At 37.6% G+C, this 27,882-nt stretch overlaps 1 protein-coding gene across 3 annotated transcripts in view; it reads right to left on the bottom strand.

The window, feature by feature from the left end:
* Positions 1-2,590: 2,590 nt before the first annotated feature.
* The window catches only part of LOC127844561 (ATP-dependent RNA helicase A-like), a 57,637-nt gene continuing 32,345 nt past the window's right edge, over positions 2,591-27,882 (bottom strand). For all 3 annotated transcript variants that reach the window (XM_052374914.1, XM_052374915.1, XM_052374916.1), the window contains 17 exons: positions 27,777-27,859; positions 27,118-27,274; positions 24,971-25,077; positions 23,353-23,451; positions 22,957-23,071; positions 22,478-22,646; positions 21,808-21,960; positions 17,938-18,098; positions 16,815-16,926; positions 15,584-15,751; positions 15,100-15,184; positions 14,393-14,491; positions 12,199-12,366; positions 10,199-10,314; positions 7,806-8,003; positions 3,457-3,557; positions 2,591-3,029 (listed from right to left, as the gene is read on the bottom strand). In XM_052374914.1, coding sequence (XP_052230874.1) covers positions 2,878-3,029; positions 3,457-3,557; positions 7,806-8,003; positions 10,199-10,314; positions 12,199-12,366; positions 14,393-14,491; positions 15,100-15,184; positions 15,584-15,751; positions 16,815-16,926; positions 17,938-18,098; positions 21,808-21,960; positions 22,478-22,646; positions 22,957-23,071; positions 23,353-23,451; positions 24,971-25,077; positions 27,118-27,274; positions 27,777-27,859 — 2,243 coding nt within the window. In that variant the 3' untranslated portion in view covers positions 2,591-2,877. The remainder of the gene's footprint in view (positions 3,030-3,456; positions 3,558-7,805; positions 8,004-10,198; positions 10,315-12,198; positions 12,367-14,392; positions 14,492-15,099; positions 15,185-15,583; positions 15,752-16,814; positions 16,927-17,937; positions 18,099-21,807; positions 21,961-22,477; positions 22,647-22,956; positions 23,072-23,352; positions 23,452-24,970; positions 25,078-27,117; positions 27,275-27,776; positions 27,860-27,882) is intronic.

Genomic DNA, 27,882 nt, shown 5'->3' with positions numbered 1-27,882 from the left:
CAAATCAGCCAATGGAATAAATGAAGTGTATTCATTCGTACCTAGCCGCGGGAAATTTTATTTGCATATTATTGGATACTTACAAAGGTCAAGTCAGGGTGAAAAGCTGGCTTAATACAGCTTACGCCGAAAAAGTTATCCTTAAAATCTTACGTTCGTCGCGCTTTTGTTGACATTTTACTCCCCACACAGATCTTAAAAAGTCACGTGGTAAAGGCACCGTGTGTAATGCTATAGTATGTCCAACATTGACCTTTGACCTCAAAGTTTGACCGATGGGTGTACACTAAACAAGTCGTGTAATGATGTTTTAATTTACTTCGTACCAAATTACAATTCATCAATATATGGCAAAAATATAGCTGATATGAATGAGAATTTTAAGATGTATACTAGTATCTGGACACTTACATACGTTCAGATGCTCATGTTATATGCTGCTTCTTATGAAATGATTTGGCATAGAAAATACATAAACAAGAAGCATGTCACTATAATTTAATATATATTGTATATTAAGCATAAAGCGTACGTACATGTATATTTATATGTCGTTCGCGTATTCAAATACATACATTTACGTCAAACATACATTTATTTACAAGTATACACACATTACAAGACCATACACATTCTTAAAAAAATGTAAATGTTGTTTTTTAAAAGAAAGAGATCAGCTGGGGTGCTTGTCGTGGATTTCTTCGCCCAGCGTAATGCCAGCTGAAGTCCACGCACTACTTCTGCTATAGCAGGCATGGGCTCCTCGTCTTCGATATCGATGCTCGGGACTGATCAGGTTTTACCTTTTCAGTTATCTCGATCTTCTCTGTATTCGAGAGCTGTTTACCGGAGACTGTATTGCTAGTAGTCATATTTGAAATCTATTTTGCGTACAGAGACAGAATGATCAATAGCGAAATTTATTTATATTTATATACTAGTCAATAAGCAGTCTTACTCTGGATGTGACACTACTGTGATATTTCTTGAAGCGTTACAAACACCAGCCGTGTACAAACACCACTGTCACTAATCTCCTCTTTTCACGCTTCACTGTGTGCCACCACGGACTCTAGATTACAATATACACTCCGTGGTGCCACATAAGCCGCGAAATATATTGTAAAATACTAGCTAGAACTTCTTTTTGTTTCGGCTAGCAAATTCTCATATGAAAACATGTGTTCGTGCGAGTTCTCATGCTCGTCGTTTTTTTTTTGGAGCCATAGCCGTTTCGCGACATAGCGGAGTTGCTGTGTATTAACTGACTGATGCTGCCTACTGCACGTGGCTTGGTATATGCGATCTCATTAGAAAATTGGAACTTTCGCAAAAACAAACGGTTTGAATACCTGGATTTGTTTAGCTATTGGTATGAACAAGTTAATTTAGCAATACTTTCCTTGATCTTCCCTGCTCCGCTTAACTTCATATAAACAATCCCAATTGGTCTCAATAAAAAGTACCTACCGATAGTTATGAAGTTTTAGTACAAAGGCTTGATAAATTATCAAGAAATTGGCCCCACAGGCCATTAAAACAAATTTTAACAATGGGTTTGTATTATAGCTTGAACAATGTGAATAGTGACGTAAACAAGAGGAGTTAAGTCTAAGTCAGGAATTATTTCCATATCCTATGATTTATGTGAATTTGAGATAATGCAGTTGAGTTGCACTAATTATTATATCTATCTGTAATCATAAAATGCGCATTGACAACATTTAAGGAAGTCTAACAGGAACATTTTGTTCTTCTTAAGATTTAGTTTCATTAGTTTTTTGGGGATCATCCATCAGTTTCACTGATATTTTTTATTTCATTATAAAGATGATCGATACAGACACCACTTTCAATTGAGTCGTGTTCTGAGAAAACTGGGTATAATGCATGTGCGTATAGTGTCGTCCCAGATTAGCCTGTGCAGTCTGCACAGGCTAATCAGGGACGACAACTTCCGCCTAAATTGAATTTTGCTAAGAAGACACTTCATTAAAACGAAAAATGTCATAATGGCGGAAAGTGTCGTCCCTGATTAGCCTGTACAGACTGCACAGTCTAATCGGGGACAACACTTTACGTACTTGCATTATACCCAGTTTTCTTACTCAATTGATCTCACAGCCTCATTTGAATAAATATTCTGAGCTAGTTTTGTGATGAATGCAAGCTTGGTGTATCAACAGTTTCATAAAGATTTGTCATTGCAAATTACAGTTATTTACTGGAAACCATCTGTTTGCCAGTTTTACATTTTAATGCAATATCTTTATCCAAGCTCAAGTTCTTGAGCAGAAATATTTTTTTATATGTTTAGTACCTGTAATCATGATCTTGGCCTTAACCGGATTTGCCCCTGGGCTACACTACAATCCCATGTTAGGTCTTCATGCAGGCTTTCTATATCAACAGTTTCATCAAACTGGTCAATGCAAAAGTTATTGAGCAGAAAACACTTGTTTAACACTTCCCCCCTTTGCCTTAAGCCATTGTATTTCATAGGATTTTAAACTCATGAATCATTTGTATATATATGTACTAAATAAAAAAAGCAGTCAGACAACTACTGGGAAACAAACAAAGAAATAAGAACTGATACATGTACATGTACTGCATTCATATCCATGTTCATGGTGTTTAATACATGCACAACAAAATATTCTCTAACATCATCCTTGTTTTTATAGTCTCAGACACACAAACATATTGGCCACTTGCAGAGGCAGGGATTTACTGTTAATCATCCACTTATTTGGATATGACATCTGTATAATATTGTGTGGTGGATCAGTGAATCCATAATAATACAGAAAGATGTCCTCATTCATACAGACTTCACAACACTCAAGTAACTGTGTGCTATTGTGGCCAGCAACATCAATATCCCCCTCTGTTGCCTCTGAAGCCTCCCCTTGGTGGACCCCCAGCAAACCCTCCTCCTCTGAAGCCCCTGCCCCTTGGAGGGCCCCCTTGAAATCCACCCCTGCCTTCATGGTAACCACCGCCTCCAAACCCGCCTCTAGGGCCACCTGCATCACAGTCAGTGAAAGTACATACGCATGTTAGTTGTCATAAAAAGTTAACTCATTCAAATGTGTGTAAGTGTTCATGATACACATAGAATAAAAGGTTACAGCCATATCGTATTGTAATATATCAGATAAGGCAAAGAAGGCTTGCCGAGCAGCTGTTTTTTTCCATGCCAATCCTGATATATAACAAAACAATAATATGGCAGTTACCTGTTTGCTTGTTTATCTGACCGGCATGCTCCCATCTTTAAAGAAGTAATACAAGATTTATTACTACAACCGTGGATTTTAAGCAGGAATGAATATGATGTATGGAGTCTGACGTGTTCATAATGAGGTCATCAGCACTTGCACTTAATATTGGTCAAATATGTGTTTTGCTATCATTATTACTTTTTGTGACTGTCAATAACAATCTGTGTACCTCTGTAGCCTCCTCTGAACCCTCCCCGAGGCTCAAAGCTGCCCCCTCGACTGAATCCACCCATCCGAGGGAACTTGTTAGGAGGAGGACCACCCTGGGCACTGAAAAGAAAAAGAATTATCAAATGTATCCTTGTTTAAACATATAAACAGAATTATTTTGCTGACACATGAATAGCAATTGAGACATCTGCCTATTGAATTATACTTAAAGCTAAAGTCCATAATACTACTAGGAAAGCATAACACATTGGCAAGTGTTGTTTTGTTTACTTGAGAAAAGTTACAAATAAATAAATCAATTCATGAGTTAATTAGAATTCTCTTCAATTCATTTCTTGTTATTATTTTAACAATTCACATGTGATAAAACACTTAACCCTATAAAATTATTAAAAGTCAATAACATGACATCTTTTGATTGTGCAAGAATTTTTCAATTCACTGAATTGAAATAAAGCAAGTTTTATCACTGGGTTCTGACTTTGTCTGTTCAAGCAAGATCACTGATTAAATAACATTTGCCATAGAATTGGAAAGAAGTCTGTTAACAAGAGACGTTTATAAAACATGTAACCCAGACTTGCAGCTAAGTTGTACCCGTGATCTTGCTTTTTGAACTCTTTACAATTTCCTGTTAAAAGCCCCTGACTTTTTAACCTGTTGACCTCAAAATCAATATGCATCATTTAATGCAGAATTAGATAATTATAAGGCAAAGAAATACATGTATCTGAATTTCTTGATATAGGGTAGTAACAATAGCTCACCTTGCTATCTAAAAATAGTGCCCAAATAAATTACATGTTACAAGACTCTTTGACCTTGACATTTGACCTCATAATTAAAGGCATCTCCCTTTCTCAGAAGTAATTTCTTAACCAATTTACATGTTCTTAGATAAAAGCACTCTCAAGATATGTTGCAGAAACAAATTTACTGTGACAAGCGCATGAGAGATTTTTACCTTTACCCATTTGATCTTATAATCGATTGGACTCTTCCTTTCCTCCCAAGTAACCATCATACCAATTAGCTTGCTTGTAGGTCAAAATGTTCAATAACAAGAGGGCCATGGTGGCCCTGTATCGCTCCACTGTTTTTTTATGCGAAAAAAGCGTGCAATGCGCATGGGTTGAAATGTACTCAAGCATGTGACTTTCTCTTTCTATCCCTCGTCCCACTGGGTGCTTAAAGTTGGAAGGGTGAGCATTTTTATGTCCCCCACTATAGTAGTGGGGGACATATTGTTTTTGCCCTGTCTGTTGGTCTGTTGGTTGGTTGGTTGGTTTGCGCAAACTTTAACATTTGCAATAACTTTTGCAATATTGAAGATAGGAACTTGATATTTGGCATGCATATGTATCTCATGGAACTGCACATTTTAAGTGGTGAAAGGTCAAGGTCAAGGTCATCCTTCAAGGTCAAAGGTCAAATATATGGGTCAAAATCGCTCATTTAATGTACACTTTTGCAGTATTTCAATATTCAAGATAGCAACTTGATTTTTGGCATGCATGTGTATCTCATGGAGCTGCACAATTTGAGTGGTGAAAGGTCAAGGTCAAAGTCATCCTTCAAGGTCAGATGTCAAATATATGTGGCCAAAATCACTCATTTTATGAGTACTTTTGCAATATTGAAGATAGCAACTTGATATTTGGCATGCATGTGTATCTCATGGAGCTGCACATTTTGAGTGGTGAAAGGTCAAGGTCAAGGTCATCCTTCAAGGTCAGAGGTCAAATATATGTGGCCCAAATCGCTAATTTTATGAATACTTTTGCAATATTGAAGATAGCAACTTGATATTTGGCATGCATGTGTATCTCATGGAGCTGCACATTTTGAGTGGTGAAAGGTCAAGGTCATCCTTCAAGGTCAAATATATGGGTCAAAATTGCTCATGTAATGTCACTTCTGCAATATTGAAGCTAGCAATTTTATATTTGAAATGCATGTGTATCTCATGGAGCTGCACATTTTGAGTGGTAAAGGGTCAAGGTCATCCTACAAGGTCAAACGTCATATAGGGGGACATTGTGTTTCACAAACACATCTTGTTTATATATGGAAAACGTTACTACGGTGTTAACTAAACAGACTAAAAGTTCCGGGAATTGTCGCACAGGTCCTTTGCTTATAACGTAGGTACATTTATCTCTCCAAAAAATATTGTCGTTCTTTCTATTTCACATATTTTTAGATGCTGAAGATAAAAATCAACGCATGTTCTACAAGATTAATGAAAGTTCCTTCATTCAATCATGAATCTTTTTCCAAAATTCCAAAAAGTGTTTGTAGATTTCAAAGTTTCTGTTACTTATATAGTTCATGACATATGCAAAATACCTAATGACGTAGATCACCTGAACTTTACTTCATTCTTGAGGCATCATTGAGTGTAGCAGGATTGTTAACGTGGTGAAGAAATTGTTTATTGTACAAAGAAGATGTTTGCCTGAGGAAACATAAAGTTACGAGTTTTTCAGGTTCATGAGGTGCCGAAAGGCAGTAGGAATGATAACTTTGTAGAGGTTGTTTGTTAAACAAAGTAAATGTTTATGAGACAAAAAATTGAATTATTATTCATCAAGATGTTGCGATCATGGCAACACTACTTGCATATGGCATGAGGTTTAAAGATATCATGACAAACAATTAGCTTGACCTAACTTTCCTTTACTTTTTCCATCTGACATTGGTTGCCTGTCATGTTTGTTTTTGAAAAATACTAGGATTGCAATATATATTGAAATAAGGTATCTGACCTATTCTCTGATAGGTTGTGAGTAATAGACTTAGTCATGTTATAAACAAGGGGATTGTTCACGGCATTGGTAGAATATACTTTTAATTGATACATCTTTTTTAAGTTGGATTCTCCTTACTTTTTTGCTACTGAATATTAAAATCACTTAATTACATTGTAACAATTTGTTGTTAAGTTTATCTTGAACAAATTTTATGTTTATAAATCATAAAATGTCATTCTTTTTTTTTTTGATAAATAGGGCCTATAATAAAACAAGAATTTTGAGAATGTTAACATAAAAGAATAATACTAACCATTTGGTGAAAACAAACAAAACAATACAATTTTTTTTATAAAATGTTATATACAAACAAGGTTAATGGACTAAATATAAACAAACACGCTTGAGTGTTCTTCTTGTGTTAATGATGTATTAAACTGAGTTAAATTAATATATATAATTTGTTTACCTTTCAATATCTTGCATTTCACATCTTTAGTTCTATGCTATTTCAATTAACTGAACAGCGTGACAAACATAATAAAGCAGAATATGCATATAAATCTGATTATACACAGATCCACTATCATATAAATCAAATCATGTTTGTCTATTTCCATGTTCGAAAGATCCTCTTCTAAATTGTTTTACTTGGCGAGTAGACTGAACTCCCAATTTGCAAACAGAAACAATGGTTTCCGTGACACAAATTCCCTGTGCACATTTCTAAACGAAATATGTGTTTCTTGTATCTAAAACGTAGTCTTTTTCGTTGACAAACACATTTCATTATTCCTATCAAACTATATGATGTCAGTCGTTAATTCGATTGATATTTGTCATTTCAATAATCTTAATTTACGCTTCACAACGGCGCCATTTGCATTAAGCATATGTTCATTTTTGTGACTCCCGGGGCAGGGTCAAATTTGACCCCAGGGGCATAATTTGAACAAACTAAGTAGAGAACTATTAGATGTCACTACATACCGAATTTGGTAGCCCTAGGCCCTACGGTTATGGACAAAAGATTTTGAAAGTTTGCACAAAATAGGCCTTATTTAAGCATATGTTCAATTTTGTGACACTCGGGGCAGGGTCAAATTTGACCCCAGGGGCATAATTTGAAGAAATTTGGTAGAGGACTATTAGATGTCTCTTCATACCCGATTTGATAACCCTAGGCCCAATAGTTATGGACGAGAAGATTTTGAAAGTTTTCACAAAATAGGCCTTATATAAGCAAATTTTAAATTTTGTGACCCCCTGGGCGGGGTCAAATTTGACCCCAGGGGCATAATTTGAACAAATTTAAAAGAGGTTCACCCAAGGAACATTTCTGAGAAATGTCTTCAGAATTGAACCAGTACTTAAGGAGAAAAAGATGTTTAAAGAAAAAGTTAACGCATGGACGCACGCACGACGGACACAGGACCATGACATAAGCCCCGCTGGCCTCTGGCCAGTGGAGCTAAAAATTGCCCAGAAACGAAAGAGACAGACAGACAAATGCAAAGCAATATACGCACACTTCTTTAAAGTGGGGCACCATCATTCTACAACCATACCCGTATACTATTACAGGTCCACTTACCCCTCAGCCTCCTGAATGCCAAACCTGCCGGCGTTGGGTCGTGAGAGGGCCCGGACCAGGGCCATCAGCTGCTCCTCCTGGGGTCCGGGGCTCTGCACACAGTCCGGGTTCTGGGTGGCCCGCACTATCAGGGCCTCCAGGGCCGGGCGTAGGGCCAGGATCTTGGCTGCCAGCATTGGGTCCATCTTCAGGTTGATCCTGAACAACACAGGATATACTGAGTACACATTTGTGCCTTGTTCTGAGAAAACAGGGCTCAATGCATGTTGGTTATGTGTTGTCCCAGATAAGCCTGTGTTGTTCCTGGTACTGACACTTTATGCCCAGATTAGCCTTTGTGTTCCTGGTACTGACACTTTACGCACAAACATTGAGCCCAGTGATCTAAGAACAAGGCTCGTTTGTGAATTCCTTATGACATAGAAACATCTACTTACCGCTATAGGAATTATCACATAATTTTTAATTACAGATACAAACCTTTAAAATTAAGGATGAGAATGAATAATTAAATTGACATGATATACAACCTTACAATCAAATGTCCTAATGTCCTGCAAGTGGTAATGCTCTTGGTTATCACAAATACAACTTTAGCATGAATCTGATATTTATCCATTCTTAAGGTCGATGGATAAAGAAATCTTAACTTAGAAGGAGGTAGAGATATTCTAAGTTTAAAATCGATGCTCTTGCGCTGAAACAAATAGTGTTTTTTTTATAATAAAGCTAGTGGATTCAAATTTAAGTCACTTAAATCTGATCAGATAATTATTTAACAAATGCAATTAGTAATTGACTGATTGGCTGTTGTAGTTTGTATAATCTACAATACTATTGTAGTATCATGTCAATTACTATTGAATAGGCAACTCTATTGGTGGGGACTGACTTTAACACGTATACAGTAGACTCTGCCAATACCGGACTCTCTGAATACCGGAACTCTCCCGATTGCGAGCGGTCGGGCCAGTCCCGTATTTTCTGCATCTATTTCTTTGTTAAAAACTGTTGAATAAACCGATTTCTCTCAAAACTGGAAACCAAACGGATATCTCCGTGAATTTGGTCATTTTCAACGTAAAATACATCGAGTTCACCGAACGGTCCAAATCCTCAAGATGCCCGAGGCGTGAACATTACAATACCTAGTCAGCACAGCACGTTGCCTTGTCACACATTTAGCTCGCTCAATTATCAATAATCAGATTAAACATACCATAAAGGTGTCAAGTGTCTATTTCTTTGTTAAAACCTGTTGAATAAACCGAACTCTCTCAAAACCGGAAATCGAACGGATATCTCCGTGAATTTGGTCATTTTCAACGTAAAATACATTGAGTACACCGGACGGTCCAAATTCTCAAGATGCCCGAGGCTTGAACATTACAATACCTAGTAAGCACAGCACATTGCCTTGTCACACATTTTGCTCGCTCAATTATCGATAATCGGATTAAACATACCATAAAGGTGTCAAGAAATTACCGCGCTAAAGAAGTCAGATTAAATAGTGTAAAACAAACTGTGAATGTCTATAATAGACGTGCGGATACACCAAAAAGTGATTGACTCGATCGTTTTATTAAGCTTATGATAAACAATTTAATTACAAAATTAATGCATGCCGTTGCGACACTTTCTTGTGATCTTCTTGGGTAGTTTAAAGATCCTATAGCCATGTTTTTAAAGCTTAAATGGTTGTTTGTTTGTCAGATAAAACTGTGAGAAATATGACCGTTAAATATCCATCCATCCGTCTGCAAATTCATTCATTGCCTTTTCTTAATTTCAAACGCATCTTCAGCATTAAAAGTCTCAAATCTAAAAGTTTTTTCAAATCTAAAATGTCACAGCCTCCCGCTAAACGCAGACGCGTAGAGCTTACGTTAGAGGATAAGATTAAGCTGATCACGGAATCAACTTCTCAACCATAACCATCTCTGAAGGCACTCGGCGAGCGATCGTATTTGTGTCGTTATTCGTCAAAATTGTCTTTGAGGTTTAAATTAATTCAGAGCTATTTATAGAGAACTCGAACACGACTCACTCGCCTATATGACAAATTTCACGTACGTACATGTATAAAGCACCACGCTCACTTTGGGATTAATCAAAACAAGTCGGTATGGAATGTTTTTTGCTTTTAATCGAATAAAAACAGTTTTTGAAGAATGCTTTAAACACTAACATTACATGAGTACAGTTATCACATGGTACATGTAAATGTATATGGTTTGTTTTATTCTTATATGATTTTGTACACAATGCATACAATGTATATTTCGGCAATATGCATACTCTTGGTAAACCGGAACTCTCTGAAAACCGGACGATCAGGCCGGTCCCCACACCGTCCGGTTTACAGAGTCTTCTGTACTATACAAACGTACCAGGAGTCCAGGACGACCAGTCCGTCCTGCAGGGTGACATTCCTGGCTGCAAACAGCAGCAGCTGTAGTGGGGACACCATGGTCATCTGCTTGCAGGACACTGCACGCGTACGGATCTGACAGTATCAGAACAGTCATGAACAACAGTCTCACGGATTTTTTTCATATTTGTTGAATGGGGCTTGGGCCCTTTGGATTTGGAAAAAACATGTTTTAATTAATATTTGGATTTTTTGTTCAATATTTTATTTACAAAAGATCAACCCATAGAGCTGCATATGAAAACTGACTCCATATTTTTTATGTAAACCTTCATAGGGAATTTTGGAAGTCATTTGAGGAAAAAAATACTTTGAAATTGGGAATAAGGCCAAAAAAAAGGCCAAAAATTAGACACAAAAAATGACAGTGCTTGTGACGAAAAACAAGCATGGTAAGACATTTTAAATTAATGCTCGTGTATGTTGAAAGCAGTCTTTCACTAGAATGTTAGATTTGTATAGTAACATTCGGTAAAACGGATGGACTTAGGAGGGAGATGAACATTTTAGGGCCATAGCTCCAAGTTGAAGCCATAACTGATTTATATCTGAGACATATCCAACATTGATGATGCATTGATAAAAACTGTTTAAGAAAATGGAAGGATCTAAAACTGTCCAATGTAAGATTATGCAAGAGCAATAACTCTACAATTTCTGGATTGAGTTGGCTGGTCATTAAACTTGGCCTAGATGTTATTATCAAAAAGATATCCATAAAATTTGGTACCATAGACAAGATAAAGTCACCTATTGAGTTTCCAATGAAATGGCTAAATATGGTTCTATCTCATATCATATTGCAAGGGCCGTAACTTTAACATAGCATTTTATAGATTAAGCTTATTATATAACAGGCTTAGATATAGATGCTCATAAATATATCCATGAAAACTGTTTGACTTATTGTAGCACTGGAAAAGAATATGATCAGTGAGGGAAACTTACATTTTTAAGTGCCACAGTACAGTCAATCTTGTGCTTGCCACCACTTGCATTAAGCGACTTTTGTCTTATGCGACCACTTTGAATCCCCCCCCTTTAATTAAGCGACCACTTTGAGGTTAAAGCGATAAATCTGTTGACCGTTCAGGTACAAATCCGTGTTAATTGTTTATCTAAGCTGATAAGATGTAAGATTGCACCTTTGTTTTGTGTTCACACCAGCAATTTTCCTTTGTATCGATGACCGGTTCTGACCGGTGTTGATGCAGACTTTTTTTGTGTTGAATTATACAGTGAGGTATTGACGCATAGTCTACGGTTTAAAGAGCTTACAATCTGGGATGTTAAGTGACAAACTTAATCGCCGATTTTATTGCAGAAACAATGCGCCGATGCGACAAACATTTTCACAGTGTTCCCGAGGTGTAAAATACAAACTATTAATCTGTACCATGTGTCGATATCCGTTCTCTAAAAAAATTAATTGTAATTATGCTAATTAGTTTGTGCTAGCAAATTTTTCAAATCAGGCCTGTTTATTTAGTTTTCAATCAACGTGTTTTATTTATTTCCCTATGCACCATAATCGAGTCAGATTTCCAAAAGCTTACATGCAGAAATTAAAATGTCAAAACAGAAAGTGTTAACGTTTTATGAGAAAATTCGGGTATTGGAATTGTCTAAGAGTAAAAGTGCACGTAACATCGCGAACGAGTTTGGAATCAGAAAAACCCAATTTAATAAATTTTAGAATAAGAGAAAACAAATAAAACACATTTTAATAAAACATTATTTATATATTTTATTTTTATTTAGATTTATTTGATTACAAAAGTTGAAATAATTGTGTCAAAAGGTGATAATCCTACATCTGGATTTAAAATGGAAGGTCCGCATATTCTTCCCAAATGGCCTCTTTTTTAAATTTAAAGACCATTTTATTAAGAGACCACTTTTGGTTACTCCCTTAAGTGGTCTCTAAATACAAGATTGACTGTATAAGAAGCATCTCACCTTTTCTCCAAATATGAAATAGGGTGATGGAAACTTGATTTCTCTGTTGCTGCAGTTGACTGAGGACTTGTGTACGAGGGCACCCTTGCTCTCTGTGGTGAGCACCTTGCGCTTGTCCTTGTGGTAGCACACGTTCGGGTACAGGCCCATAGCAAGCAGCGTGATCACCTGCACACATGGGGAATATTGGCAGTGGTCTTTGAAAACTGGGCTAAATGCATGCGTATAAAGTGTCATCCCAGATTAGCCTGTGAAGTCCCCACAGGCTTACCAAGGCCTGCCTTCACTGGATTTATGTTTAAGAGATCTCCTGTGTACGAAAAATTCCATAAAAGCAGAAAGTCTTGTCCCTGATTAGCCTGTGCAGACTGCAAAGATATGACACTTTTTGCACATGCATAAAGCCCAGTTTTCTCAGGTCGAACCCACCTTAACAAGCTCCTCATAGTCATACAAACACAATTGTAAGCCACCCCAGCTTCAGAGTGGTGGTTGTCTTCTTTCAAAAATGAACATCTTTTAGTAATCACAATTAAATAATTTGACGTTTGACGTCATAATATAAGTAACATTATTTGACGTTGTTACTCTTACAATGTGACGTTATTGACGTTATTGTGTATACATTTGTATTGTATATGCCCTGATGCGCTGTGCGAAACCGGTCAGCATATTGTAATACAGTTTTTCTTCTACCCATTCGACGTTTGTTTACTTTTTCATATGTATGAAAGTGTGAAAAACCTTAGGAAAATGGACAATCCAATGCCCATAACTTTGCCAAAAATCAATGGACCAGAACAAAACTCACACTTCATCTAAAAGACATGTAGGTAGAATCACAAACAAAAAATCAGCTCAATATCTGAAAGCGTTAGGTAAAAACATCCCCAAAACAGTTATTATAAAGAAAATGTACGATTCCAAGGCCCATAACTTCGCCAAAAATGAATGAACCAGAACAAATTTCATCACACTTTATCTGTAGGTCATGTAGGTAGACTCACATACCAAAATTCAGCTCAATATCTGTAAGTGTTGCGTAAAAAACATCTGCAAAACAGTTATAAAAGAGAACATTTCTAAGACCAAGGCAAATAACTTCGCCAAAAACCAATGGACCGGAGCAAATATCCCACTTCATCTGAAGGTCATGTAGGTAGACTAACATTAAAAATCAGCTCAATATCTGAAAGGGTTGCATAAAAAAGTTCGGACAAAAAGTTACGACAGAGAAAATGTCTCAGTCCAAGGCCCATAACTTCATAAACAATCAGAACAAATTTACACTTTATCAGAATAGGTAGACTAACATACCAAAAATCAGCTCAATATCTGTAAGCGTTGCTTAAAAAACCTCCGGAAAACAGTTATTATAGAGAAAATTTCTCCAAGGCCCATTACTTTGCAAAAAATCAATGGACCAGAACGAATTTTACACTTCATCCATCTGTAGGTCATGTGGGTAGAATCACATAAAAAATCAGCTTTATATCTAAAAGATTTGTGTAAAAAACATTCCGGAAAACGGAATGCTGGAAGGACAGTGCGACTGCTATATGCCACCATACCAGAGGTCATAACAATATTTATTTTTAAGACTTTTTTAGAGTCCCATTAATATTTATGGATAAACTTAAATTCCATTCGTTGATTTCTTTACATGAAATGTCTTTAATTTTCAATACACAAAGAGAAAACTGCTTCACCCAGTGCAAAAAAATGTTTGGAATTGAAACAAAACAATTGAAATGAATTTGGTTAAGGATAAACCAACAGACTCTTCAGTTGAATTATTTTCAAATTGAGCAAGTATTTTGTTCAATCTTCACACATATATTCTGTAGATATCATATATTCCCAAGAAAAAGCACCTACAATATCCAGCTTATTGTCGGGCATAAAGCACTTACAATATCCAGCTTGTTGTCGGGCATAAAGCACTTACAATATCCAGCTTGTTGTCGGGCATAAAGCACTTACAATATCCAGCTTGTTGTCGGGCATAAAGCACTCACAATATCCAGCTTGTTGTCAGGCATAAAGCACTTACAATATCCAGCTTGTTGTCAGGCATAAAGCACTAAACCATATCCAGCTTGTTGTCAGGCATAAAGCACTTACAATATCCAGCTTGTTGTCAGGCATAAAGCACTTACAATATCCAGCTTGTTGTCGGGCATAAAGCACTTACAATATCCAGCTTGTTGTCAGGTCCATGGTAGTTAAACATCTGAGGCATGATGCAGTCCTCGGGGAAGTCTGCATTCACAAGGATGTCTCGAACCTGGTTCTGGAGACATACCATTACCATGAGCTATCTAACAGTGAAATATTGGACAATCATTCATATTTTGTCCGCATAAAATTTCAAGGTTTTTAAAAAATGTCTTTCTTTGACAAGTAAAATAATTGATTTCTGATTTTGGAATAAATGAGGATTTTAAGTTGATCATTTTTCGATGTTTTAGTGCTATATTGGTGGATCTGTTACCCCACAAAATTAATGAAAATTAATATCCAACAAATAATAATGATTTTACAGGCAATAGTCAGTTTAATGGGTTTAAATAATCTCTTAAAGTACTTAGTATTTTAATGTTGGAAACAAAAGTATGTACAAATCCAAATAGAACATAATTGCTTGTTAAAATTGTCCAATTAGATAGTTGTTGTTTCCGACAAATTTACTCAAGTATTTTAAAATATTTTATAAAGTTTATATAACATGGGTTCATATAGTGACAAGGACGGATCATAGTGGGATGCAATAACATAATGATAGAAATGTTTGCATTGTTCTTACGTAGGTTATATAAACAGAATAATTATTAAACCAGATAAAATCTTGTGTATATAATCAAAAGGTAGAATAATATCTCCTTCACAGAGAGTTCCTACCTTGGCTTCACAGGTCATTCTCAAAGTAGGCAGGGACAAGGACTTGTTCTCACAGAAATACACTTCACTCTGCTCCCCACCATCGCTGTAACAACAACATGAGACCCATCAAGAGAACATATACAAACATGCATACATGATTTATTAAGCAGGGCCACACCTCAGACAACACTGTTTATACTAGGCAGGCCACCCACAGGTTGCTTGATAACCTATACATTTAGATCAGATACTAGTACTAGTATGCTGTTTTAAAACCATATAAAAACATAAACACACAAAGACCTTCATGAAATGAAACGAAAATGCCATACAAACATAAAGTGTAGTTCCTTATTTTCCTGTGCAGACTTCACATGCTAATCTGACACAACACTTTACACACATGCATTAAATCACTTGTTAGCAGAGCGAGGCTGAAATGAATAATCAACATACAGACAGTGTGGTTCAAAGCAACTATCCACACCCGGGGGGTTCTTACCGTGCCTCCTCCCATTGCTGGAATGCGTTCAGGAGGGCTACGTGGTCACTATGGCGGTTGCCAGCCAGGTTCTTGTGGCCCCAGCCCAGACGTCGTCGGTCTGACGGTGTGATGAACGGCTCTGGGAAGGTCGTGCTGGCAGCTATAGTGCAGGCTGCGTCACCACAGCTGTGAGATCAGGAGCAAGGCACAATGAGTTGGTGTTGAAGTATGATTGGGAGCAAGGCACAATGAGTTAGTGTTGAAGTATGATTGGGAGCAAGGCACAATAAGCTGGTTGTTGAAGTATGATTGGGAGCAAGGCACAATGGATTGGTGTTAAAGTATGATTTGGAGCAAGGCACAATGAGTTGGTATTGAAGTATGATTGGGAGCAAGGCATAATGAGTTGGTTATGAAGTATGATTGGGAGCAAGGCACAATGAGTTGTTATTGAAGTATGATTGGGAGCAAGGCACAATGAGCTGGTGTTTACGTATGATTGGGAGCAAGGCACAATGAGTTGGTATTGAAGAATGATTGGGAGCAAGGCACAATGAGTTGGTATTGAAGTATGATTGGGAGCAAGGCACAATGAGTTGGTATTAAAGTATGATTGGGAGCAAGGCACAATGAGTTGGTATTAAAGTATGATTGGGAGCAAGGCACAATGAGTTGGTTTTGACGTATGATTGGGAGCAAGGCACAATGAGCTGGTGTTGAAGTATGATTGGGAGCAAGGCACAATGAGCCTGTGTTGAAATATGATTGGGAGCAAGGAAAAATGAGCTGGTGTTGAAGTATGATTGGGAGTAAGGTACAATGAGCTGGTGTTGAAGTATGATTGGGGGCAAGGCACAATGAGCTGGTGTTGACGTATGATTGGGAGCAAGGCACACTGAGTTGGTTTTGAAATATGACAAATCAGAGAAAACTAACATCAAATATGGAAAACATAAACTGATGAGTATGGAATTATGCAAACCTATTTATTTATTATATACATGTTAACACTCGTATACACCCTTTGACATGTGCAAAGTCCCTAATAAAATCAAATTAAATTTAAGACCTTTATTATTAGATTTAACTTTCCAAGGCTTCATTTCCAACCCTAAGATACTGATGAGCAGCAAACAGCATAACACCTGAATACATGTAGAATGTAAGCTGCTGGCAGGCTGTTCTGGTTTTATGCTGATTGCATACAGCAATTTTCACTTTGCATAAGTGATAGTGCAGCATAACCTACTAGAAGATGCATCCATAGATGATCATCTTCCCCAGTCTAGGCTCGATGGGTAGCCTTGCCAGGATACGGCCCAGGGGAGTTAACTCATCATTGCTGTCCAACGCTCGCATCTCTAAAACAACAATGGGCAAATCAAGTAAAAAATATGATCATCCTGGTTTGCAATCTACTACAGAAAAAATAATTTCACAGAATGCTCACATTCACAGAAAAATGATAGACATATGGAAACACAACTGTGGACACATATTTAATAAGTTCACATAAACAAATGAAATAAGCTGGGGGTTATAAATATAGAAACGTTTATAAAATGTAAGTTTTGTCCCCTAATTTTTCATTTATTTATATTCCATTATAGGGGCCTTTTTACATTTTGGTAAATTAAAACAAAATAAAAAAAAATTGTTTCAGAATCGCAAATTTTCGTTGCAGTTATGATATTTGTGAGGAAACAGTAATGCTGAGCAGTTTCCATGCTCTAAAATATCCATTATAAGCATCGTTAGATAATTTAAAAACCTGAAAATTATAAAGCGTTGCAACGCGAAACGATTGAATAATTTGGAGAGTTCTGTTGTTGTCGTATATGTTGTGATACTAAGAGGATTGCTTACATAAAGTATAAAATACATCATAGACTTTTACTCCAGGGGTCAGTGGTTCGAGTCCAGTTGTGGTAACTTTTTTTCTTTCTTTAATTTTATTCTTGTTTTTACTGGAACTTTTTAAGATCCAATGTTTCCATTTATCAACATAAAGCATTTAATGACAAACTACAATACATGCCAAAATCTGTGAAAAGGCCCCTTTATTACACAAATATCACTGAAATAAGCGTAAAATATACATTTTCAACCAATATTTAGTAAAATGGGGTTTTAATGCATGTGCGTGATGTGTAATCCCAGATAACAATGTGCGGTTAGGGATGACAATTTTCGTTAAAACTATATTTTTGCTAAGAAGATACATCCTTTAAACTAAAAATACTATAAAACAAGGATAATGTTGTCCCTGATAAGCCTGTGCAGATTGCAGGGGCTAATCTGGGACAACACTTAACGCACATGCATCAATCCCCATTTTCCCTGAGTGAGGCTCATATATCTATACTACATACCCCTAAGCAGTGCCTCTGCCTCAATGACTGCGTCTATGGGAGGGGGCTCAACTGCCTTGGCCAGGAACTGACTGATGGAGCCCAGCCTGAGCAGCTTGATGGACAGGGCCAGCTCATGGAGGGGGGTACGGTAGATCTCTGGGGTCGTATGCTGCTCTAGTCTGACAAGAAACATTATGAAACCAGTGTGTTTTTGTGTCCAATGCTGAGCTAGTATTTTGCCCCATTACCACAGTCAAAAAGTATATATTTTCCCCAAATGACAGGTAAAAATCCACAATTGAAGGTTTAATATTTTTTATAAATAAAATGCAACGTTTAGTTTACTATACTACCGGTAATGAAAATCCTTAGGTTCAATTTTAAAGTAACATTAATACTCAAAATCAAGGCAAATATTGTGACACACAAAAATAAAAGTGAGCATTTTGTATCGAGTTAAATCTATGTTACCAGACCACATCTAGTGTTTAAATCTTGGCTATTGCTACAAGGAACAATGATTTGTATGTGTATTTTTTTAAATATTGACATTGTATAAAATGTTGATTGATTTTGAGTGTTTTATGGGCTTTTAAGTATTTACAACATAAATTTCAAAATTTTAGTCAAAATCACATTATTTTTCAGAATCTAACGGGCCCTGGCCCAATTCCCAAAATGGTGGAAAAACCGCTGGTAGCTTTAAAAACACATGCTCACAGGGTTTCCAGTCATCAAAACAGTTAGAATGAGCAAGCCCAAATATTCCTACAAAAAGAGCAATGTTAAGTCACAGTAACCCTAACCGAGCTTGCCTATAAGGGGCATAATTTAGGTAAACTGCAGGTAAGAGATATGGTCTGTCACATTCATATGTCACATGCAAAGTTCAACCTGAATTTCAACTTGCATGCAAACCTCAATCCTACAAAAGGGGGAATAATCATGCTAAAAGAGTTGTTAAATTTATAGGTTTGTCAGAGACAGTGTTTATTACGACCCTATACACATATTTCAAGTTTTATTTCAAAATCTGTTGTACAGATAGAGATAATGAATTATTTTGTGCAAATACTAACCTTAATTTTCTAAGTACAAGAAGGGTCAAAATTCTGAAAATTGCTGGATAGGGCTATGGGCCTTTGTTGTCAGTAACATTAAACAATGATCCCAAATACAAATATGTGAAGTTTCAAATGACTATCTGTAGTACTTACAGATATATGTACTTGTTGCATGCAAATTTTCAACTTGCATCAAAACCTCAACCAGACTTTTATTTAAGTACAAAAGGGTGCATTATCCTACTAAATAGCTGGTCACATTAAACATTAACAAGTTCAAAGTCCAAAAAGGGCCCAATGCAGCTTAATTGCAGGTCACAGTTATGTAACTTGGTAAAACACCTCACACAACAATGAGCTAAAACAAATCCACACCATGAGCTCAAACACATCCACACCATGAGCTAAAACACATATGGAAGGTTTCAATTGAATGCCTGTAGTAGAAAGAGTGATATGGAAAGTGTATATTCTAGACAGGGTAATTGCACATTCCACACTTTTTTCAAAGATCACAAACATTTTCAGCATGTTTGTGAGAAAATACGTGCACTCATTAATCTTTTATTAATTTTGAAGATGCTAAATTCCACTTTGCTTATTTAAGACAGGAACACTTGAAGAAAAGGGAATTAACTCTGTGATAGTTGGGTTAATACAATTTAAAGAATGTTTGTTTAAAAAGACACATGGTTTAATAAACAATAAGACATTTGTTTAGAAAATCAGGGGATTCAACTCGTGAATGTTTACAGCAGAAACAAGCAGACAAACAAGTTTTTAATATCATATCATATTATAGATACAATGATAAACATGCAGATCAGTAATTCTTATTTTTTATTATTTTTAATGATACAGAAATATCATGTGAAAACATACTTTAATTTTTTAGTCAAGTCAGTGCAATACTATGGAAACAGCCGTTATATTTAATAGCAGGTACCATAGTATTTCACTGACCTGATGGTATGTAATAATGTTTACAGTAGAACAATTTAACATTAAAACTAAAATGTTTACAATGTATACAAATGGTATTTCATAATAGCCCTCCTGTTTCTGAAAAAACTCCCCACTATTTTTGTAAAGTGAAGGGGAATCCCCCACCCCTACTTTGGGTTTCTAGAATAGACACCGATAGAGATATTTACCCTCACCAAAAATGTTAAGTACAAAAGGGCATACATCAGCTACATTGCAGGACAGAGTTATGGTTTCGGGTCAGTGACCTCACACAATGAACCAGGAAACATGTGTCAAGCTTTAATATAAATACCTGTAGTGAAAACAGTGATATGGAGATGGTATTCTTTTACCTCAACCAAATTTTGATGTACATAAAGGGGCATAATTCTACTAAATTGCAAGTCAGACTTATGGAACATGGTCAGGGACCTCATACAATAGAGATGTTGCATGTTTACCTTAACTGAAGCATAAAACTGATTTCAATTTCAATGCCCATAAATGATTGAGTACCATAGCTCAAACTGTTTGATTATGTTCCAGCCAATAATATGAGTATGTGAGACCAATACATAGTCGAAGTCTGACTATATAAAAACAACAAACCGTCGGAGACGAGTGATGCTCCCCAAAGGTTTTTTGTCGCAATATTGCACTACATATTCAGATAAAAGGAAACGTCTTGAGGGGCATTGAATGGAAAATTTCAAAGGGCCATAACTCTGTGAAAAATCATCCGACCAGAACCGGCTGATAATATGCACATTTCCTTTTGGTAGTGAAGCTTCTCATAAAGTTTCATTGAATTCCGGTCATTAGTTGCTGAGAAATAGCCTGGGCAAGAATTGCACTATATGTACAGTTAATGGAAATTTTCAAAGGGTCATAACTCTGTGAAAAATCATCTGACTAGAACTCGCTGATAATATGCACATGTCCTCTTGGTAGTGAAGTTTCCCATAAAGTTTCATTGAATTTCGGTCATTAGTTGCTGAGAAATAGCCCGGACAAGAATTGCACTATATGTACAGTTAATGGAAAATTTCAAAGGGCTATAACTCTGTGAAAAATCATCCAACCAGAACCGGTTGATAATATGCACATCTCCTTTTGGTAGTGAAGCTTCCCATAAAGTTTAAAGGAATTCCGGTCATTAGTTGCTGAGAAATAGCCCGGACAAGAATTGCACTATATGTACAGTTAATGGAAAATTTCAAAGGGCTATAACTCTGTGAAAAATCATCCGACCAGAACCTGCTGAAAATATGCACATGTCCTCTTGGTAGTGAAGCTTCCCATAAAGTTTCATTGAATTCCGGTCATTAGTTGCTGAGAAATAGCCCGGACAAGAATTGCACTATATGTACAGTTAATGGAAAATTTCAAAGGGCCATAACTCTGTGAAAAATCATCCGACAAGAACCTGCTGATAATATGCACATCTCCTCTTGGTAGTGAAGCTTCCCATAAAGTTTCATTGAATTCCGGTCATAAGTTGCTGAGAAATAGCCCGGACAATAATTGTGCATGGACGGACGCACACACACACGCACGGACAAACGAAGCGGCGACTATATGCTCTCCCCAAAATAAATTTTGGGGGAGCATAACAAGAATCTTTGCGAGATTATTTCAAAATTTACAGTGGAATGCAGGGTTTGTGATAATTTTAATCGCTGAATACATAGTCTTATTTTCATCAACTAAGAAATTTATTTAAAACATTTGCAAAGCTACATTTTTATACTTGAAGCATATATTCGATCAACATTCTTATTCTTAGATAGTAATACAATATTTGGCGTACATTTCACATGGTAGATTACAAGCAGTATATGATCTGTAATCAGTGTACCTGTCAAACCTAGCCCTAGAGCAGAGGTGGAAGGCAAATCCCTCCCTGACTCTGCCGGCCCTGCCTCGCCTCTGCTCCAGGTTGGTCTTCGAGGCCCACACCGTCGCATAGTTGGTCATGTTGTTGTGAGACGTGAACAGCTTCATCTTCGCCCTGCAACAACACACCAGGCCCATGAGCACATATATACAGGGAAAACAGGGCTTAATGCATGTGCATAAAGTGTTATCCCATATTGGCCTATGTGGTCCGCACAGGCTTATCAGGGATGACACTTTCCGCTTTTATGGAATTTTTAGTTAATAGGAAGTCTCTTTAAAACAAAATCTATGCTGACTTCAAAGGCTTATATTGGACAACACTTTACGCACATTTAGTCCAGTTTTCCCACAATGAGGTAAATGAAGTTCAAATGTCTCTAAATTCAAACTGTTGCCAAACACACTGCACAACAAAATAATACAACAGGCTTTAAGTTAATACAGTAATCTTTTCGTTCGCTATGACAAAATAATTATTCATAGTTCAATTAATATTGTAAGAAGAGCATGAAAAGCTTGACATTTAGAGATATTTCCTTTACGTACATGAACTTGTTGGATAATAAGGATCAGACGAAAAATAGCAACCATATAAGGTAAACCCCACAATGCACCAATATAACACCCACTTGCATGAGTCGATCACGAAGGAAACGTCATTGATTGTGATGCTGGTTTCAGCAATATTGGTGGAGAGGATGATCTTGGTGACCCCCGGAGGGACCGACTCAAACACCCGCTTCTGGTCGTCACGAGGGATCTGGGAGTGCAGAGGCAGCAGTCGGTACATCTTGCCTCCTGCAGGCACAAAGGGGAGATACTAGTAACCAGGTATAGTAAATGCCATATTCTGGGAAAATTTGGCTTTTAAAGGAAACAAGGCTATTTCTAAACAAAAATCCAGTGTAGGCAGAAAAAGTAGTACCTAATTAGCCTGTGCAGACTGCACAGGATTATCTGGGACGACACTTTAGGCACAAGCATATAGCCAAGTTTTCCGAGAACTCGGCTCATATAACATGAGTATCATTTTCCATCATCTATGTATGTGAATATTACCAAACTCTGTGTATCATTCTCAATCTATAAGTGTGTTCATATATATTACCGAACTCGGGGTGCATCTCAAGGTGTTTGTGGAGGGCAAAGATCAGGTTCCAGCCCGGCAGAAAGATCAGGATGGCTCCATCAACACGCAAGGTCTTAATGTACTTGATCAGAGACTGCAAACACAACATAAAATTAGTACGCTTCATATAATCAAAATAGTGATAATAGCCATCCATTCCTTAGTATAAAGAAATACATTCCTACAATTAAAGATGTTTATTATGTTGAATCAACTAAAACAACATATATAGCTCAATTTAAAGCTACTAGCTCAACTTTTAGGTATCATATTAACATGGTTAAAAGAATGACTGTACTTCATTCATGTAAATTGTCTGAAATATGCTGTATATAAATAGTCTGTAACAAAGCTATGAGTATGCACAATTGTTACCTCAATGAGCTCAAATGAGGTCTCCTTCTCACTCATCATGGCCATGGCCCTCTTGGTCTGCTCTGTGTACTCATGGGAGATCACCAGGTTCATGTTCTCCTGCAGCACACACACACACACAGACTAAAGGCAGGGTTCATACAAGCTAAAGTGGCAACTGGGAAATGGCCATCGCATGAAGGAATAGAATGTCACATCAAAACAGATTCAAAGGGTCAATAACATTTTCTGCTCTTTTAAACAATAACTAATTTAATCCTTTCCTGCACAATCATGAAATATCTTTAGTTTTGTTTATGATTCCCATCAGAATAAAGGAGCACATTTCATGCAATAATGGTTGGGATTCATTGTTTCAGCCTGTCATAAAAGCCTTCCAACCAGTCTTACAACAGACATGTACAGTGTGCAAGTATAGGCCTATATGCTCCAACCTCTTGCTTTCCTATCTCACCTCCTGCTCTCCTATCTCACTTCCCACTCTCCTATCTCACCTCCCACTCTCCTATCTCACATCCTCTCCTATCTCACCTCCTGTTCTCCCATCTCACCTCCTGCTCTCCTATCTCACCCCTGCTCTCCTATCTCACCTCCCGCTCTCCTATCTCACCTTCTGCTCTCCTATCTTACCTCCTGCTCTCCTATCTCACCTCCTGCTCTCCTATCTCACCTTCTGCTCTCCTATATCACCTCTTGCTCTACTATCTCACCTCCTGCTCTCCTTTCTCACCTCCAGCGCTACTATCTCACCTCTTGCTCTCCTATCTCACCTCCTGCTCTCCTATCTCACCTCTTGCTCTCCTATCTCAACTCCTGCTCTCCTATCTCACCTCCTTCTCTCCTATCTCACCCGTGCTCTCCTATCTCACCTCCTGCTCTCCTATCTCACCTTCTGCTCTCCCATTTCACCTCCTGCTCTCTCATTTCACCTCCTGCTTTCCTATCTCACCTCCTGCTCTCCTATCTCACCTTCTGCTCTCCCATTTCACCTCTTCTCTCCTATCTCACCTCCTGCTCTCCTATCTCACCTTCTGCTCTCCCATTTCACCTCCTGCTCTCCTATCACACCTCCTGCTCTCCCATCTCACCTCCTGCTCTCCTATCTCACCCGTGCTCTCCTATCACACCTCCTGCTCTCCTATCTCACCTTCTGCTCTCCCATTTCACCTCCTGCTCTCCTATCTCACCTCCTATCTCACCCGTGCTCTCCTATCTCACCTCCTGCTCTCCAATCACACCTCCTGCTCTCCTATCTCACCTCCTGCTCTCCTATCTCACCTCCCGCTCTCCTATCTCACCTCCTGCTCTCCTATTTCACCTCTTGCTCTCCTATCTCACCTCCTGCTCTCCTATCTCACCTCCTGCTCTCCTATCTCACCTCCTGCTCTCCTATTTCACCTTCTGCTCTCCCATTTCACCTCCTGCTCTCCTATCTCACCTCCTGCTCTCCTAGCTCACCTCCTGCTCTCCTATTTCACCTTCTGCTCTCCCATTTCACCTCCTGCTCTCCTATCTCACCTCCTGCTCTCCTATCTCACCTCCTGCTCTCCTATCTCACCTCCTGCTGTCCTATCTAACCTTCTGCTCTCCCATTTCACCTCCTTCTCTCCTATCTCACCTCCTGCTCTCCTATCTCATCCTCCTCATCCCGGTCTTTCTTCTTCTTGCGGTCGTTGGGTGGCTGGACAAAGTTAAGCAACTGTATACAGTCCTCCAGGTAATACTCTGTCAACAGAGATTACATGTACAACAAAGTACGTTTCAAATTTATACAAATGCTGTGCAGATAGGGAACAGTAGTAGTTTTACAAGTAATGTTTTATACTACAGATCTATTTAGTCACTGTTATTGGGATCCATGAACTGTGATTGTGATACATCCGGATCGCGATATTCATGCATATATATGAAATCCTGCTTCATATGCATAGATAGGCAATTTAAAAACACGCTATTTACCTACTTTTTGAATTATGTGTTATACATATATGATTATATGTTATATATTGGTATATCAAACAAGAGATTGCCAAGCAATATGGTCCCCTACCGGCTCCACCAGTGTCAGAAATTCCACCATTGTCAGAATAAAAAAAAAAAAAAATTGTTGCCATAGCAACCAGAATGTTTGATATAGGAACAAAATGAAATGAGGTGCATAATGTCCATATTGCCATCTATCCATGTTTCAGGTTTCATGAAAAAATATTAAGAACTTTTAAAGTTATCAAAGGATCCAGAAAACCACCATTTTTTAGCAGTATTTCTTGTCTATCTGTAGCCATAGCAACCAGAATTTTTGACGTAGGAACAAAATGAAATGACGTGCATAATGTCCATATTGCCATCTATCCATGTTTCAAGTTTCATGAAAAAATATTAAGAACTTGTTAAATTAACGCAGGATCCAGAAAAGTGTGACGGACAGACTGACTGACAGACTGACTGACTAACAGACAGACTGACGGAGCGCAAACCATAAGTCCCCTCCGGTGGAACCGGTAGGGGACAATAAAGTATTTTAATATGTGTTTCATTAAATTTGTAATCAAAATAGCCTTTCCAAGTTGAAGTCAACAAATTCTTGCTACAAATAAACAGATCTCGTTTATTTTGCGTCACCTTTTCGAAAACATGCGCTTGTAAGACTTCATGTACAACACCCTGTCATTTATCCTTGTGAAAAGCATGCTTAATATTTAATTGTTGAACAATAACTTTGTAGTGCAGAGAAGGTTGAGATCTTTAAAAATGGTTTTAAATTCATGGAGCTTTTTTTTAAATGTGTAAACCTTTTTTCTAAATTAAAAACAAGTTGTTAACTCTGTATCTACAGCGCTAGGTCGTTTAGTAAGGTCGGTATTGATCTATGACATTTACAGTTATTGTATTCACCTCTTTGTTGACGGTGCATATTCGACTGCCTGATTTGCTGATATGATAACCGAGAGGACATTGATTGAAAGCTGGCATCATGTCAGTGAAAAGACAATTCAATGGAGAATGTTGTCAAGGGTGGGATGAGAAAAAAACGTTAATTTGGTTATCTTTAATTTGGACAAGTGGGTGACTGTTTGTTGCACCATACAATCGTGAAGGTGATGTACAATAAAGAAGCAAAAATCTGGACAAACTGGTTAGTTAAGAATGTTTGATTAAAGAGAAAATTAAAATGTGTGAGAAAAAAACTGACGTCCACGGCAGACATGCGATAGATAAGACAACGCCAAATTATTGTGTGCGATATAGAAATTCTTCAGTGTAGTTTAATTAAAGGAGTTAACAAATGCTTTTTCAATATTGACAGCAGAAACAATTGTTTTTTAGGTATGACGCTGTGTTTGATGCCCCTGGTGTAGTAAGCAGTGTTGGTGCTCACTAAAATGGCAAAATATAGTTCACCCCAAATGGGCGCTGGAATCACAGATGGACAGGACAATAGCTACAAGCCATTGTATTAAGAGGCAGGGGACATAAACAAAATGTCACAAAATAAAGGGCCTCACACTGGGAAAATAGGGTTTAATGCAAGTGGATAAGGCGTCGCACCAGATGAGCCTGCACAGTCCACTCAATCTGACAATTTCTGCTTTTTTTTAAATTTTCAGTTTGAAACAGTCTTTCGTAATGTAAATTCAGTTTAAGCAGGAAATGTCATCCCTGTTTAATCTGGGACGACACTTTACACACATGCATGAAACCCTATTTTCCAAGAGAGAAGCTCAAACGAAATAACACAAAAGGAGCTGTTCAGAAAAGCCAGACCTTGCACAGGAAAGGTGCGTCCGTACACCTCCACGACCTGACAGTTGCCGAAGTAGTCAGTGAAGAGTGTGGTGTCCACAGTGGCTGACATGAGGATGACCCGCAGGTTGGGGAACGCCCTCACCATGTCACGTAGCAACACCAGCAGGAAATCAGTCTGAAGTCACAGTTTCATTTGAATATCTGTACTCTGTAGTAGTAACAGACATATATGCTTGTGGAATGCAAACTTTGACCTGAATTTCAACCTTAAATTTTTAAGAACTAAAGGGGGCATAATCCTGCTAAAAGTCTAATAAAAGTTATAGGTCTTGGTCAGAGACCATATATAACAACTTGAACACAAGTTCCGTTTTACTTCAATACCTGTCAGAAACTGGGATATAGAGATGTTAAAAACCAAAAAAAGGCAAAATTTGGCTTCATTTCAGGTCAGAGTTATGAAACTTGCTCAGTGACCTCAGGCAATGACCCCATGTGTAAAGTTTAAATTAAATACCGGTGGTAAAAAAAAGTGCTACCGGTATTCAGAGGTTGCATGTTCACCTTAACCAGGGCATTATGCAGACGTAAACATTTTGGTGAGCAGTATAGCTAGGACTATTTTATGAATAGTTGAGCTAAAACTTGCACCACCACATTCATCATGGCTTTCTTACGTTAAGATCCCGCTCATGGATTTCATCTACGATGACATGTGAGACTCCACGTAAACCATTCTCCAAACGTCTCAAAAACGTGCCTGTATTTAAAACACATAATTAG

Source organism: Dreissena polymorpha, chromosome 9 (genome assembly GCF_020536995.1).
Source record: "Dreissena polymorpha isolate Duluth1 chromosome 9, UMN_Dpol_1.0, whole genome shotgun sequence".
Classification (NCBI taxonomy): Eukaryota; Metazoa; Mollusca; class Bivalvia; order Myida; family Dreissenidae; genus Dreissena; species Dreissena polymorpha.
This window is presented reverse-complemented; position numbering and strand designations above follow the sequence as displayed.